This window comes from Scatophagus argus, chromosome 19 (assembly GCF_020382885.2).
Source record: "Scatophagus argus isolate fScaArg1 chromosome 19, fScaArg1.pri, whole genome shotgun sequence".
NCBI classification, from domain to species: Eukaryota; Metazoa; Chordata; class Actinopteri; family Scatophagidae; genus Scatophagus; species Scatophagus argus.
Window position 1 is genome coordinate 18,474,454 of NC_058511.1, and position 16,749 is coordinate 18,491,202.

Sequence of the window (16,749 nt, forward strand, 5' to 3'; positions counted from 1 at the left end):
GGTCCGAAGGTTCACAGCCTTACAGTACACTATGATTCCATACGTTGCACTTGCAGCCCCTGGACTCAGCAGGCCACAACATCACACGGTTACAAAACAGTTTTTCTTGCTGCAGAAATCTTACACTTAGCGGAGTAAGCGAGCTGTCTGCCAGCTGCCGGCACTGCTCAAAACCAAAGGAAGCCAGCTTTCTGAAAATAGAGATAATAGTACTTTTGCAGCAAAGGGAAGCAGGGGAAATTACAACTCCACACATCATGTTGCAACACTTACAGTTTCTGCAGTTTTCCCTTGAGTGCCACCTAAAATACATTCAAATCCAAGTGGCATGTCTTGCTGTCTACCATATGTTGTAACTACAAACTGCTTGTAGCCACAGAGACACTTCTTAAGGGAAGAAATGCTGATGAAACTGAAAAACTGTGGGGCATTTAATAGCAGCAGCTGATATAATCAATTACGATGATTTTGCAAACACAATGAGCAGAATGAATGGCTGCGGTTCAGACCTGGAGAGGTTTAATGGGCCGACTGAACGGATGGAGGGATGTCTGTCTTTGTTTTAAAAGGTGACAGGGGTGGCAGGAGCAACTCAGATTACAAAATAGGAAAAACAGAGTGAAATGGCCCTTACATGAGCAGGAGGAAGGCTGGTATCATAGGAAGACATTCATATCCTCAGCAAGCGTGTAACACATGTGACTTGTTGAGAAGAATACAGAACGGGGATAAAACGTGACAAACACTGTGTTATCCTCCAGGAGAGATACAACAACTTGAGTGGATAATATTAAAGTGATGCTGACACACTGAGTCTGCATCACACACCTTCTCCTGTGATGGAATGCAACCTTGTTCTCAAAGTTAACTGAGCACTATGGGTTCCCTATTGCATGCCAGAAAAAGCCTAAATGCATCCCACATGACAGAGCCACTGTCAGTCATAAGGGGTTGTGTCCTTCATCTGACTCCACTAAGCATCAATAGGAGATGCTGATGATGATGATGGGAGAAAGTGGAGAGAGAAGAGGGAGGGAGGGAGGGGGTGGCATGGTAAACAACCGAGCAGAGGATCAAAAAAACCAATGCGTCAAGATGCTAAAAGCCTTATGTGTGACAACAAAACACATTACTTCCAATTTGCCATTGACCGCGGATAACCTATTTGAACAACTATAGCTTCGGGGGCTGTTTGTTCATCCCAGTTACACGGGCTAAGATGTGTGCTGGTGTGTATATTTCACAGACTACACGTAGTGTATCGCATTAAAAACAGCCGACGCCTCACCCAGACAGTCTTTCTACATAGAGGAGGTGTAGAAACGTGCAGCTAGCTAACAGGCTAAGCACCTCCGTACAAGAAATGTCAATAATAGTAATGCATGAAAGAAATCAAAGTAATTCATTCCGCTTTAGAGATACCAGCAAACTGAATGATGAGTAAAACTGAAAACAATGTCTCTTACCAGTTCAAACGCGTCTAATAATCCACAGGACTATATCACATTGCCGTTGTAAGGAAATTATTTCACAGCAATAAAGACTGCGGCTCTGTGGTGGCCCTGATGTCACCGTACTGCTCGTCGTAGCCGCTGCGTGTGATGGCGTAGCTCTGCAGGACCACAATGAAACTACTGCTGCCTTCACGAGCTGTCGGAAATATAGAAATGAATAGAAGTATTCAAACGCCACAAACCAACAAAGGGGTGTAAGTTATTAAAAAGAATTCTATAGAGAGTTGTAACAGACTAAGTATGTTTTTTTTGCTTAATAATCGATTCGAGGTATGATATTTTAAGGGCAGAGGACGTAAAGTCATGCAAAATTATGTAAAGGGTTTGGTTGGTGACTTTGTTAAAATTACAACCTGTCACATTGTTAAACTTTAATTAGCACGGTTATACAGCTCTGTGGAGTGTCTTCAAAAAACTAAACAACTGTGGATATTTAAACTTTAAACTTTTAACTATTAACTCTGTTACTTTTTTTTGCTTACCCTTCGTTGCTTTTATTTCAATCAATGGTACCGACGACTCAGCTTCCAGAGCTTTTCAGGAGTAAGTGAAGAGAGCATAACGGGCCTAGTTCATTGACTGACAGGACCATCATCCAATCAGAGGGCAGCAATTGGTGGGCGGTGAATGGGACTGGGATGAAGAGTATATTTACTGCATGAACAGATTTAATCGTTTCAGCTGTCTAGTATACCTATGACAAAGTTCAGGTTCAGTTTATACATAAATCATCAAAACTAACAGACAGTAGATTTTTATTAGCCTTTAAAAGTTTAATTACAAGTATGACAAGGTCTCAGTAAAACATACCATACTTACATTTAAGTTCTGATATTTCATAGTTAGATTTCTGATGTAAATATGATTTTAGTAAACGGTCGGAGATTACATGCTATATTTCTTCCAACTGACTGATTGATTATATGAAAAACAGCTGTACAAACGGAAGCGTGTCTTTTGAGTTTTACTTAACGCTGGAGCGCCACCTTCTGTTTACACATGGAACAACATTTAGTCCGAGGCTCATTCTGAGGGCAGCTCATCTTCACACTGTAATCTGCAGCTCGAGGAAACACCTCAACAAACAAAAGATACAGCTAGAAACACGCTTCCTGGAATCATAATAACACATGCTTCATCATAACGTTTCATTGTTGGTGGTAAGTGTATTGTATGTTTATTCAGTTAGAAGAATCAATGCTGCTTTGACAGTTTCATCTTGGCAAATACGTAGGTAATCATAAAGCATTATAATCCCCATCAGTCAACCTGGTTTATAACTGGTCAAAAGTATCCATAAGACATTTGAACTTATAATTCATCATGAATCAGAGCAATATTATCGCATGACTGTCGATTTAGTGCATCAGAAAGCATCATGTGCAGTGCGTACAGCTGTTGCTCAGGAGGTAGACTGATTATCTATCAGTCAGAAGGTTGGTGGTTCAATCCCACATGTTGTTAAAGTATCCTTGGACAAAACCAAATGACTGCTCCATCGGGGTGTGAGTGTTCGTGTTATCACTCCTCCATGGTATCCTGTGTATCAGTGGGTGAATGCTCATGTTGTAAAGCACCCTGAGTGGTCAGTCACACTAGAAGAGCGTTATGTAAATACAGTCCATTTATAAATCATTATGGCTTCCCCTATAATGAACTATACATGAGGTCTGCATAGAAAGTGTTAACTAACTAACACACACTAAAGCACTATCCACCAAAATAGTGAAGTTTTGAAACATCATTGCATTCCATCTACACTTGCCATGATATTATGGAGCTGGAATAATGCTAAATCAGTATTTCTACTTGTGATGTCAGAATACTTGCATACTGCTTTTGGTGGGTTTAATCTTTTATAAACCTTTTTGTGAGATAACACATTGAATCTTCAGTCCTCAACCTTTCACCCTGAAGCCCCAGCGACGCTGTTAGTTACTCAAGTGTTCAGCTGTTTGACATGTCAGAAAGTAATAATTTTATTAATCACACCTGCTCGACATTTCAAAAATCTTTGATGCTATTGTTGGACCTGTGTAGGACAAGTCAGACAGTCTGCTATGAAAAGTGTATATTCAGGGTTGTGGTCACGCCTCGTTTTTAGCCTGATCACGTTGCCCAGTTTGGGAACAATTTTGCTTTTCTCCAAACTAATTGTAAAGAAGTGTTAGTGGTTACAGTGCTTCTTCTTGCTACTATTTACTTTCCTTTAATCAATTTTCTTTTTTGTCTGAAAGGAAATTTCTGCATTGCATTATGTCATCTAGAAAATCTTGGCCTTCTACAAAATTTTAAAATATACACATTAGCTATTAGTCCGTACTTCAGCTTCTGCAGTTCATTTCTTTTGCTTTGAGCCTCCTCCCCACAACCCGGTGCGAGTGTGATCTAACGAAACAGCATCACGTAAATTTCGCTAACAAATCTTTATTGTAAAGATAAAGTAGAAAAAAAAAAACTTCTCACAACAACTTCAGTCACAGAAATCTGTAACTGTATCAACACCGTGACTTCATGATATACATCAGTAATATCAAAAAGACAACATGTAAGGGCCAAGTCAAACATTGAAGTGTTTTTACTTACAGTAGTATTTCAAGTATTTTATCACGAGCTGTCACACTGGATGTAATACTCACCGTGCATCAACAGGTGTAATTGTTTCCTTAAACAGGTTCCTGCTGTTGGTTATGTCTGTCTGACCCCCCAACAAACTGTGCATTTAACACTCATCGAGGATATGGACCATGGACTTGTGTTGTCGCCAGAGAACCAGACAGCAGAGACTCCCAAATACTTATTGTTTACTGTATGAGCTCAACACTGACTAAGTGTGGTAAAAAGGACGTTATCTCTGTATTGACACGTAAGATTCCACTGAATAAGTTCAAGAAAGAAGCTGTTGTCACTTAGAGTCTATTTTTACAGGGGAGAACAGACGACTGAAAGAGTTTCATGACATGGTGTAAAAACATGGTGCAACAACAATCACCTGAAGCTCAGTACCATCAAAACCAATGAGGCTGCGGTGGACAACAACGCTTCAAATTCAGTATGTGACCAAATGTGAACTATGGTCACAGTCCGTCATTTTGCAGTTGATTAGAAATACTATGATGTCACAGCAAAGTTGACCTTTGACTTTTTGGATATAAAATATTTTCACTTCATCAGTTTATCTTTTATTTTATTTATGTGACGTATTCAGTTATGGCTAAAAACGTTTTTTGATGTCACAGTGACTTTTGACCATCATACTTGAGCTCACCTGGATGTTGCGACAAGTCATGAGGTAGATGCATCACTATTAAACCTGTTTCATAACCAGTAAAAACTCCTTGTAGCTGCATTAAGTGTTCATAGTCTTGCACCTCCCAAAAAAAAAAAAAAAAACCCCAAACAAGTCTAATGTTGACTTCCGCTGGAAGCATAAACACATGCTTTAGAATGGTCCTGAAAAATGCTGACTGCCTCATGAGATGAGGCAGCTCGCACTGATGCTGTTTGTCAGTCTGTCCTCGTGCTGTCAGCGATGCCAGTTTTCCTCACAGAAGGCTCAAAGATGACCGGCTTCACACCATCATCCTCCTCACTGATGAGAAAAAAAAAAAAGAAGAAGATGGAAACATTTTATTTAAATCATCCTTGAGCTTCAGCTGTAGAACAAATAATTTTTTGTCTATACAGTGCACCAGCCCACGGAACATCTACTACCAGGCTGAAAGGAAACTATAACTGCATACACATAACTACGCTATATAGACAAAAGTATCTAGACACATCTCTTTATGGGATTGCTCTTCAGGGGTTGGGCTTTATTCCTTACTTCCACTGAAAAGAAATCTTAATGCTTCAGCATACCAAGACATTTTGGACAATGCTATGCTTCCAACTTTGTGGCAACAGTTTGGTGAAGGCTCTTTTCTATTTCAGCATGACTGTGCCCCAGTGCACAAAGCAAAGTCCATAAAGATATTGTTGGATGAGTTTGGTGTGGAAGAACTTAACTGGCCTGCACAGAACCCTGACCTCAACCCCATCGAAAACATCTTTAGGATGAAATGGAATGGGATTGCAGGCCTTTTCGTCCAACATCAGTGCCTGACTTCACAAACACTGCAAAATCTTGTGGCAAGCCAAAACTGTCTACAACTTTAGAATGAGATGTCACAGTCCCTGTTGGTGCAATGGTCAGGTATTCCAATACTTTTGTCTATATAGTGTATGACATCATACAATTAACTACTCAATCTCTATGTGCTTTGTGCTTTGTGCTAATATTGTTACAGACAAAAAGCAAAAACAAAATGAGCGTGGTCTAACAGCCAAATGTCAGTGTCAGTGTATACTGGCTGTGATTTTCCCTTTCCTACCTGACCTTTTTTGTTGTTGTTGTAGTAATTTGGGTGAACTGACCCTTTGAAAACAATGGTTTAAAAGTAAGTGTGTCAAACCTGAGTTTGGGTCCCTCCACATCTTCAATAGAGTCAGGAAGGGGCTTATTGGCTGTCTCAGGAAGCAGCAGTGTGAGAGCAGAGCCCAGAAGAGGGCACAGGCCACACAGAACCATGGGAGCATGTGGGCTGATGCTCCTCAGAAGGTACATCATGGGAGCCAGGACCCCCCCAGTCCGAGCACACATGGAGCCTATACCAATCCCATTTTGTCTGCCAGTGACAAGGAGTGACAAAACAAAGAGAGTCAGAACTTTAAGACACATCATCAGGGGTTCTCCTGAGTCAGTTTCTCTGCAGCCATCATGAAACAAGGCCTACAATCTTCTTCCCACCTCTCAGTGGGTCAGCTTGTGATGCCGACCACTCTCTTGTCACAGTGGTTATTTATTTAGGTGGTGAGATACAAGTAGCTTTCGAGTGTGGAGGTTAGGGATTGATGGTCACTAGCAGAGCTAAAACAATGTAGAATGTGTGGGGATGGACACAGATATCAGTATTGGGGAGTAAAAACTGTTAAAGGGGATAGGCTAAAGTAGATTTTATATATTGAATTTCTAGTCTCTTGTTTGACTTTTTGTGAGTCAGTAGGTTTGTTAATGTTAATGTGGATGAGGCTGTATTTCAAACAGTTATCCTTAACTTTTAGCAATCTATTATGACATATCTGCTGTTGACAGAGAGTTTGGGAGGTAAACACTCACCTGATAACTGTAGGGAACACTTCAGCGGAGTAGACATAAATAATGGAAAGAGAGGCCGTAATCCCAAACTTCCCAATCATGGCCAGCACAGTTTTCATAACTGATAGTTCTACAGGAGAGGTCAAAGAAGAGTGAGCTAAAAGTTCTAACATGCTGTAAATACCGAAAGGATAAACATGGAAGAGGTTCATACCACTGGGGATGAAGATGGTCAGCAGGCAGGCTGTGCCACCCACCGCCAGGAAAGCTAGCTGGGAGAACTTGCGAGAGCGGTTGAGGGTGAAGAGGGTGATGGTACGTGCAGGCATCTCTACAAGGCCAAAGATCATCTGGGTCAGATAGATGTTCATTCCAAAGTCAGAAATGTTGAGAGACAGCCCATAGTACACGAGCACATTCGCAAACCTGAGACAGATGGGACAAAGAGGAGGACAACATCACTTTGGAGGACAGTTTAACATCCTTCACGTAATCATATAACCTCTTTATTACTCTCCCTGTAGCGAGAAGACAGAGGAGACCCTCATGTTCTACATCAAAGCACTTAAAAGTCAGTATGGTATATGTGAATTTCTCATATGGTTACATTATCAGTCAAATGAATTGAAGGCATGCAGTTTTAGCATAATTATGTTCAAAAATTACACAAATATTTACAAGAAAGAATCAACTGTGTTGCTGTTTGTCACAGTGTCATTCTTAATATGCCCACTGGATGGCGCCAAAGTAAAGAATGCTCAAGACCTATACATAGTGGCTTTAATAATGCTTAAAAAATACGCTGAACTTCAGCACAGTGCACATGCAGCTTTATCCTTATCCCGGTGTGGAATATGACAATGTCTGCATGGAACACAGGTAACCTAGCTATTACAGTACAGGTTAGGTCAGAGAACAATGAAGCACAGGGCATGGTTAATTACACAATCTCAACCTTTTTTAATCTGACAATCAAATAAATTAACTTAAAGATGCATTTCTTAGGCTCTGATGCAGCCTGCAGCCTGCAAAGTATCTACTTGCTAAAGTTATCAAACAAGTGCAGTGGAGTATAAAGGATGCTGTTTGCCTCCAAAATGTAGTGTTGTAGAAAATACAAATACTCAAAAATGTAATTAGCTCAACTGTTTTTGAATGCATCAGGACAGTGCCTATCAAAGTGAGCAGTGTTTTGTATTATAGTTTTGTGGACACACTCAGCAACTCTGTAGCCCTTCTGTGTTTGGTGTCTCCAGTATTGATAAAGCATGGACATAAGGCCATAAATGCTTTAAGGATACACTTCAAATTCTGCTTAGATGCCTTGAAACTGATAATAAGTATGTAAGGCAGTATTCTGCTAATACTCACCAGAGATAAAAAACAATCAGAGACTGCTTCCTCATTGTTGGAGTTCGAACAAGGTCTATAAATGAGTGCTTTTTTGTCACCTCTGGTTTCTCTTCAATTTTATAGACCTGGTGAAACAAGGCAAGAGACTTTGGAGTTATAAAAGGTTATAAGGTGATAAAAAAAGACAGTATTGTTTAATCAGTTTGCATGTTTAAGAGATATGACAACATTTATGCAAATGGTTGCTTCTGAGTGAGCTAGAGCCATCAGTTTGAAATTAAGGTAGCATACTCCACTCAGTACTCTCACTGCTACTGAAGAGTAAGACTATTCAGTATTATGCAGTAATGATCAATGAATTCTGAATTTGTCACATGTTCTACATTGTAATTGCTTGTCTTCATCATTTTTCAGGGTGCGATAGCATTTCAAGACCTTTGAGGCCAACATGAACTTTAAACATTAGCATGTTTGGCTAACTAGCTCCATACCATGGCAATACAGACAGGAACACAGCATTCACTCTACATTAGTTTGTGGGCTTTGAGGTTAACAGCACAGAGAAGAAACCGTTCATGACTAGCACATGTAGTGTTTGCCCACTGTGCGGAAATACTTTAGAATTTTGGCTAACCTTTCCCCCAGTTACATTCTTGTTCCCCATTACACTTCTCGACCCTTCCAATCCTCAAATCTTGGCCTTTTATCCACCCCAGTTCCAGGTTCAAAACAAAAGCTGATCAGGTGTTGTAATGACAACCCTCTGGAATCATCATCAACAATTAGATTTGCTGAATCTCTGAACTGTTTCAAGCAGCTTCTAAAAATCCATCTTCATAAGCAAGTCTTTTGAAAGATCTCCATTCCTGTCTCATATTTGTTTTAGTCTGGTCAGTCTCTCATTATTTTGTGTTTTATTTTTCTAGAAAAGAAACATAGCTAAAGTACAAGCATTTCTAAATCTGAAAGATACCGCTTAATTGATTCATGCCTTTATTTCAAGCCGACTTGATTAATAAAACACACCATTTACTGGTATCCTGAAATAAAAAAACTATGAGAGACTTCAACTCATTTAAAACTCAGCTCAGCTATTAACCAGTACCAAGAGAAGAAAAAGCATATTAGTCCAGTTATAGCTGACCCGCTCTGGTTTCCTATAACATTTAGAATTGATTTCAAGGTCTTCTTTCTTAAATACAAAGTTCTTTATGGACTATGACCAAGCTACATTGCTCACTCCATTGTTCACTATTTGCCTTCAAGAACACTGTGATCATCTGCTTCTGGTTTGTTGAAGGTTCTCAGCAAAGACTAAAAGAAAATCTGGGGCACAGCTTGTGTCAATTATGGCCCAAAGCTGTGGAACACACGGCTTATAGATTTATATATATATATGTAGTATATAGTATATATATATATAGCTCCCCAAATACATCTAAAAGAAAGCTAAAAACTTTCCTTTTCTTTTTAGCATCATTTATTTATTTTTTTTGTCAAAACACAACATGGACAGGGTCATCTTAGATAGATATACTATATAGACATAAGTATTGGGACACACCTCTTTATTATTTAAATCTGAGGGCTATTGAAATATGGGGCTGTTTCTCATAGGTTGGGCTTGGCCCCTTACTTCCAGTGAAGGGAAACACCTTTTAGATGAACTGGGAAGAATATTATGAGCCAGACTTTTTGGTCCAACATCAGTGCCTGACCTCACAAATGCTCTACTGCATGAATGGGCAAAAATTCCCACGGAAACACATCTTGTGGAAATCCCTTCCCAGAAGAGTGGAAGCTGTTATAGCTGTCTGTGTATTTAGAATGTTTAAAGTCCCATTAAAGTCCCTGTTGTTGTAATGGTCAGATGTTCAAATACTTTTGTCTATATAGTCTATACTCTATATTCAACTTTACTATTTCATTGTTATTATCAGCTTCAGCCTTTTACCACAATGTCATGTACAGTATACAGCCATCATGTATTTATGTGGCATTTAAGATCCCATTTATATGCATTCTTGTTTTACAATTTGTAAGATTTAAACGTTAAATATAACCCATGGAGCTAATGTTTGCTTAATTAGAGCTGATAAACTGACCAGTGTTGAACAGATCTACTTGTGACAGTGACTTTTGACTGTGATGGGTATTTGTTATTACTGTTAACATTTTGAAAAGATTAAGTAAGTGATCAGTAAATCTAAAATATCTATAGGTTAGTAAATAATAAGGAATGTTGGATCTCTACCTGACACATCTCCAAATCTTTGGTTAGGGGCTTCCCATTGATCTGTGCTGCTTTCCGGATCAGTTCCCATGCTTCCTCTCTCCTGTCGTTGGCCATTAACCAGCGAGCTGACTTTGGCAGCACCCTTAAAAAAAATGTTAAGACAAATTGCTTAAGTGACACTTTGATAGATATTTTACACTGTGGATAAATTGACTCATCATGTTAACCTTAATTTATGTTGAAAAACAGTATCATAAGTAAAATCTAGAGCAAGAGAAAAACAGTGAGCTACTTCTCAAAGTAGGTCAGTACATTTCCCTGTACTGCTACACTAAAAGTATAAGAGGAATTTGTCATGCATGACGCAGCGCATTTGCTACACATTTCATTTCCGATCATAGCTGATGAAAGAGAGTAACATTTATCACAGACTCTCGCTATCACGAGCACAACTCATCCCAGAGTGTTGCTGTTGATTTTATAAAAATACTGTGAAAGTCATTTTTTTTGGAAATTGGGCCTACAGAACACATTTCATCACTCACCAGATGTAGAAGATGAAGAGGAAACCAGGTGCAGAGATAGCCAGCTGCAGTTTACGCCAGTCTCTTATGAAGTACGCCACTCCAGCTAGCAGAATGTAGCCAAAGCCAAAGAAGTAGTCAGTGATTATCCCGGCTAACATCCGCTGCTTCGATCCTGTCCACTCTGTCCCTGAGTGAGAAACAAAAGGGACAGGAACACATTTTGGAACACTTTTGCATTTAGGAATAAAACTTGGTCCCCCTCTTTACAGCCATAACAGCTTCCACTCTGCTTTCCACAACAGTTTGTGTGAGTGCACTGATGTTAGACCAAAAGGATTTTCTTGCAATCTACATTCCAGGTCATTCCAAAGGTGTTGGATGGGGCTGAGGTCAGGGCCCTGTGCAGGTCAATTAAGTTCTTCCACACCAAACTTGTCCAGCCATGTCTTTATGGAGCTTTGCTTTGTCCACTGGGGCGCAGTCATGCTGGAATAGAAAACTTAACCAAACTGTTGGCACAAAGTTGGAGGCATAGCATTGTCCAAAATGTTTTGCTATGCTGATGCATCAAGATTCCCTTGTTGTCTGGATACCTTTGTCTATATAGTGTCTATAACAGCCCAATACCACACCTGAATTCAATAATAAAGTGTCTCCCAATACTTTTGTCTATATGGTGTAAGAGGGGGATAGATTTGTGATATCCACTGGTGAGATGTGTGCTGCAGCTTCAGTTTCTTAACCTATTAATCAGTGAAACTGTAAATCTGTAAATACTTTTCACTAGGCAAACAGACGCTAATGAAAACTGGTCTAAGTGAGGTCTGTGAATTATGTTGAGTACCTGTAACATTCTTGGTGGAAAGACAAGTTGCTATTTAGTTTCACATGTGTAATTCTGCAAAACTATAAGCACCACCAAAGCTGTAAGCACAATCAAAATCCTTCCAGTCATCTCCATTGCACTGAGATTCAGCACATACATACATACAAGTTACACAAGGGAGACATTTGAAAACAGGGAAAATGCACTCAATCTGCCTGACTAGATAACACATTGCAAGTCTTATGAACCGAGTGAACATACCCTTCCATACCAAGGCCTAATATAAAAGTTTGATTTAATTTTGCAAGAGTAAAGCACTGCTGCACTGTGGGCGTTTAGGTTTAATGAGTAAAGGTTTTAATTAGTAATTTTTGGCTGAATACATCTGTGGTTTCCACCACTGAAGCTAGTTTTCCAGAGGTTGTAGTAGTTGATGACAACGATGCCAATATACACAAAGCAGCAGGCTGTGATTCATGCTGCTCGTTGTGTAACGTTGATAGTAGCTACCTAGTGCCCCTAAATTACAATTAAATTGCAGCTAACAAGCTAACATTTCATCTGTGCTCTGGGCAGTGTTCTGCTGTCACATTAACAAGCTCAGTGCCATGTCATACGTTTCATTGATTGGTTGTCTATAAAACTGATCCAGGGACATTTTAGCCTGCGCACCCTTGGAAACTGAAATAAATTAAAAGGTAATTTTTGGCTATTTCTGGTATTTCAGACTAATGAAATTGGGCATCTCCTGGCAAAGCATAGGATACATATTGCACAGATTTAAACTTATTAATTATGAAAGCCACAAGCAAAATCAAAGGTATTATATTCGTCATAATGCGTTCCTACAATGAATTGGAGTGACAATGAAATTTGTTGTAGTACTGACCTAGAACAAAGGCATTCATGATGACACCAGAGATTGACGTTCCAACCATAAAGCGAAGGGCAGTATAGACATAGAAGTTAGGGGCGAAAGCAGCACCAACCCCAAAAACAGCCTGGATAGCCAGGTTGATGAGGATGATGATCCTCCGACCATACCTGGAAAAAGACAACACATTCACAAACATGGTCATTCCGTGTAAACAAAACTCAAAACTGTCCTGATACAAAATTCTTGGACAGTACATGATTCATTTTAAGTTAAAAAAAATCAGAACTGGGGAGTGAGCAGCAAGTGGTTCTGTTATCTATTCAGTAATGCTCTGCAAATGGACATGTGCTATCAAACTTACTTATCAGCTAAGCTCCCAAATACAACAGCTCCAACTAGGAGGCCAAACATGTAGATGGATGAGCCCAAGTTGTTCATGTTGGCATTATCACAAACCAGGTCCCACTGCAAAAAGCACATAAAGGTATGTCAATTAAAAAACAATACTAAAAAACACACCATTATATATAATTTCTATTTCATTTTCCATGAAAAGGGCAGATTCCTGACCACATTTGTGTTCCCCAGCGGATTAACCCTTTCTGTTCAGAACATTGTATGCTCCACCTTCATGTGAGAAATCTCTTGATATAAAAGGCTGGTTGTCTCCAAAGGGAGTAAACTATTTTGATTTTTGTGACCTCATGGTCTTTCCTCTAGCACCAAACTTCTATAAATGTTTAAATTTAGGGCCCACTCATCAGTAGTTCTAGAAATCAAGAAATCCAGCATTTGTTCTGTTGAACACTTTCATATTGATGAAGTAAGAAACACTGTAGTCTGTTAGGACTTCTCCTAAGCCTATGAAGTTTCATTCCTAGTTTAACAAAGGCACATCTTATGGCTACATTTAGGTTGTCTATACAAGGATGTCTATATGAGGCCTGCTCAGTTGAAGAACCATTAGTAGTAAAGTATGTACGGCTCTGGGCTTTTATTAAACACAGATGGAACCAGGCATCTTCCCATCAAGGTCCACAGTGGAGGACTGACTACCTTCCAAAGACAACTAAATCAACTGCACAACTCCTGCCTATTGCCCAGTGACAGTGGTCCTACAGCTGATCCGTCATGTTGCCACATGCAAAATTGCTTTGTCCAACAGCATCATGTATTTCATGTAACTCTTCCTTCTGCCCACCGATCAGGTTCATGTGTTACAAAACATGTTTTGTAACACAGGTTCATGTGTTACAAAACATAAGAGGGTGTGTAGGAAGTCTCAGAAGATGCCTGCACTGCAGGAGTCCATCTTTCAAGTGTCACTCAGTTTGATCCTGTCTCAGATATCGCCAGAGCCCACTGTAATAAAACTGTGAAGGCCCTCCGCATTCCTTAGCTGCATGTGGCCCACATGTTATACAGATTAGGTGTGAACTGTAGATACTGAGTAAATTCAAATCCAAATTTGAGAGTCTGTCAGAGAAGTTGTTGGTTTTTCACTCACCTCAGTTACTATGGTGCTTTGGAAGATCTCTGTGCTGTACTCCCAGCCCCCCTGGCAGCTCCCAGAATGCTGTCCAACGTCAAGAGCTACAGCACCGCTATGATTCAAGGGGACTGTGCAGGACAGGTCAGACTGAGCATCAGCAGCAGACACAAGGCTGAGGTTGAAGTTTGCAGATGCTGGAATGCCAGCTGAGGGCCACGTGGAGCGGCATAAATGTGGAGGAACAGCCCCAGTGAAGACAGAGACCAGCATGTGGAATGCCAGAAAGATCTGAGGTAAACAGATCCATACATACAAGATCTTCTGGAACTTCCCAAAGCCCCCGATAACACAGAGAACTTCATTAAAATTCATTTCTCTGGCCTTTTGTAGATGCACACATAAACTCTGTAACTGATCAAGTCTGTTTCAGAAGGTCCAAAAGGGCTCCTAAAATGGAGCTGCCAAAGGTGCACAAGGAAATAAAGTCAGAGAGCCAAGCGTCAGTCAAATGGCAGAGACAGTAAAATGAATGTGTGCCAGGCTGATGATAACAGGTATCCTCATTCAGATGAAGTCACACCTGTGTTGTGCTCCAGTCTGAGAAAACCCTGTGGCTGTCTGTAGTGCAGTAGTGGACTGTGGAGCTGTCTGAGGATGATTTAACCTCAGCATGATGGGAGTGGACTAAAAAGAGAGAGAGAGAGGGAGGGGGGGTGTTGTCTGTGGGAGGAGCTGCTGGGTGTTTTCTCTTACTCTGCCTTCTCTTACTCAAAAAGTTTCATAACATTAGATCTATCTCAGGTATCCCATTTTTCCTTTAAGTTTGTGGTGAACGTTTGATATTTTGGTCTATGGATCTTTTTGACAAACTTCACTCATTGGATTTTTAAGGAGAGCAGTAACAATGGAGTGTAAAAACACCTTTACTTTCACATACTTTTACTTTCTCATGTTTACATTGTTTTTGAGAGAATACAAAAGGTATCTTGTGGCCTTGGTTTTTCAGTAGTAAAACGTGTTCAGTTGCTCTCAGTGCAACACACCGACTAAAAGACATTCCAGCTGGTATTCAGCAATTCATCTGACATCGGATGCCATGTGGGGGGGAGTGAGTGTCTAAGTTGGTGACACAAAAGAAGTAGATAAATACAGCAGGGAGGGATTTAAGCTGCTTTGGCCACTCACCCCCATCATCATTAACTCCTATTTCTCTGTCTTCTTAGGTCATCTCTTGGCTCAAGCTATTGTCATAAAGTTAGAAAATGGGAGTGATTTATTTTTTCGCGTGAGCCTCAAACTACTGTGTGGCTCAAACCCGACATCATAATCAAAACCATTCACATAACTGGAAAGAATAAAAGTTAAAAGATTTTGCCGCTGGAAAGATGATCTTTGCATAGAGCCTGGCTGTCTCAACAGCAGAAAAACACAAATAATTTTTAAGCTGGTGCTACATGATCACAGAGAGCAGACAAAAAGTGTGGTGGTATTCCGTTTTGTTCAAAAAGTAAAAAAACCTACAACAACCAGAATGCACTGCACCCACATGGACCAATGAACACTCTGGCTGCTGGGTGATGAGCTGTGTTGTTGGCTCGTCCCTTTTCAAGTGGCACAAAATGGTGGCCTTGTCACAAACTGTGGTTTCACTGTTAAAGCTAAACCGTACACTGAAATATGACACAGGCAGCTCAGTGACAGAATCTTGATTTCTATTTGATCGACGCTGCCTCATTTCGACAGTTTGAGTTCAGCGAGCTTTGATTCAGAAGCAGGAAACAACATGGTGGTGGCCTGGTCACAAACTTTCTCTAAACAGTATAATGGTACATAGGTTTGATTTTTCTATTCCCCTAGAGATTTGTTTATTTTTATACTGTTATATTTTTATCTTTTTCTCATTTAACTGCATGGCATTAGTCCTAAGGTGATAGAGAAACAGTATTTCGATTCTTCTGTATGTCCTACACATAGAGTGAATTTACAATAAAAATCTTTGAGTCTAAAATATGTTTCTAAAAACATTTGAGGTGAGAAATAGGCAATGTTGTTGGCAGCATCTTCCTCTCTACAGGAAGTAACCACCTTCAAAACAGAAACCTATTTTTTTCCTCCTAAATCAGAATGGTAATGGTTGCAGCCAGGCCTTTCCCCAGCACTGACTCAGCGCTGTGGGCTTCATTAAGTCTTTAAATCTCAGCTTCACGATTCAGCCATTGTTTTTCTATTGTTTTAACACATACACATAAATCATACTAACCAGTTTAATAGATTTATTGCCCAGCTCTGACTGACATACATGGCAAAAAAATGAACCTATTCAGTGGCAAGCAAAAAATATAATTAAGGGTGAGTACTGCATGTTGCAAAACAAGTTTCCCCCAGGGATAGAATGCATTGCATCACAGGCCCTGACTGAAATACATTCAATGGCCTGGTGCCAAGGATAGTAACGGATGACTCTGGGAGATTTTTTTCCTATTGCTTGGAGGAAGAGGACAGCACACAGACTTGCTGTTTTCATAGCTTTCTCTCTCCTTCTTTCAAACAGCATTATGATGAATCAAAGACCAAGTTTCGGCTTACACAGGGGGCCAGGAATAATGGGTTGAAAACCACACTATACAACACGCAAGGCATGACTGATTGCATTCTTCAGTAATATGGAAATCAGCTGTCCCACTTGTACCCTTCTTTGCTTTACACTTGGTAGCACCATTTTGTGGGTAAATCAAAACAAATCACACCAAACAAAGAATAGTAAGTGAAATTCCGCTCTAATTTGGA

At 40.0% G+C, this 16,749-nt stretch overlaps 2 protein-coding genes across 6 annotated transcripts in view; both read right to left on the reverse strand.

Annotated features, from left to right (window-relative positions):
- fynb (FYN proto-oncogene, Src family tyrosine kinase b) overlaps positions 1–1,631 on the reverse strand; it is a 65,706-nt gene extending 64,075 nt beyond the window's left edge. For 2 of the 5 annotated variants that reach the window (XM_046372497.1, XM_046372496.1), the window contains exon 1: positions 1,467–1,631. The gene's annotated coding sequence lies outside the window, so the exon portion shown is untranslated. The remainder of the gene's footprint in view (positions 1–1,466) is intronic. The other 3 variants (XM_046372498.1, XM_046372495.1, XM_046372499.1) reach the window with 2 other exon arrangements.
- A 2,298-nt stretch (positions 1,632–3,929) lies between these two features.
- On the reverse strand, positions 3,930–16,052 carry si:dkey-119m7.4 (uncharacterized protein LOC560629 homolog). Its single transcript, XM_046374081.1, has 10 exons — positions 13,978–16,052; positions 12,832–12,935; positions 12,483–12,637; positions 10,786–10,954; positions 10,259–10,382; positions 8,023–8,129; positions 6,866–7,077; positions 6,673–6,781; positions 5,969–6,181; positions 3,930–5,106 (listed from the first exon to the last, which is right to left on the reverse strand). The coding sequence occupies exons 1-10, from the start codon at positions 14,332–14,334 to the stop codon at positions 5,022–5,024; spliced, it is 1,635 nt and encodes a 544-aa protein (XP_046230037.1). The 5' UTR covers positions 14,335–16,052; the 3' UTR covers positions 3,930–5,021.
- Positions 16,053–16,749: the final 697 nt, after the last annotated feature.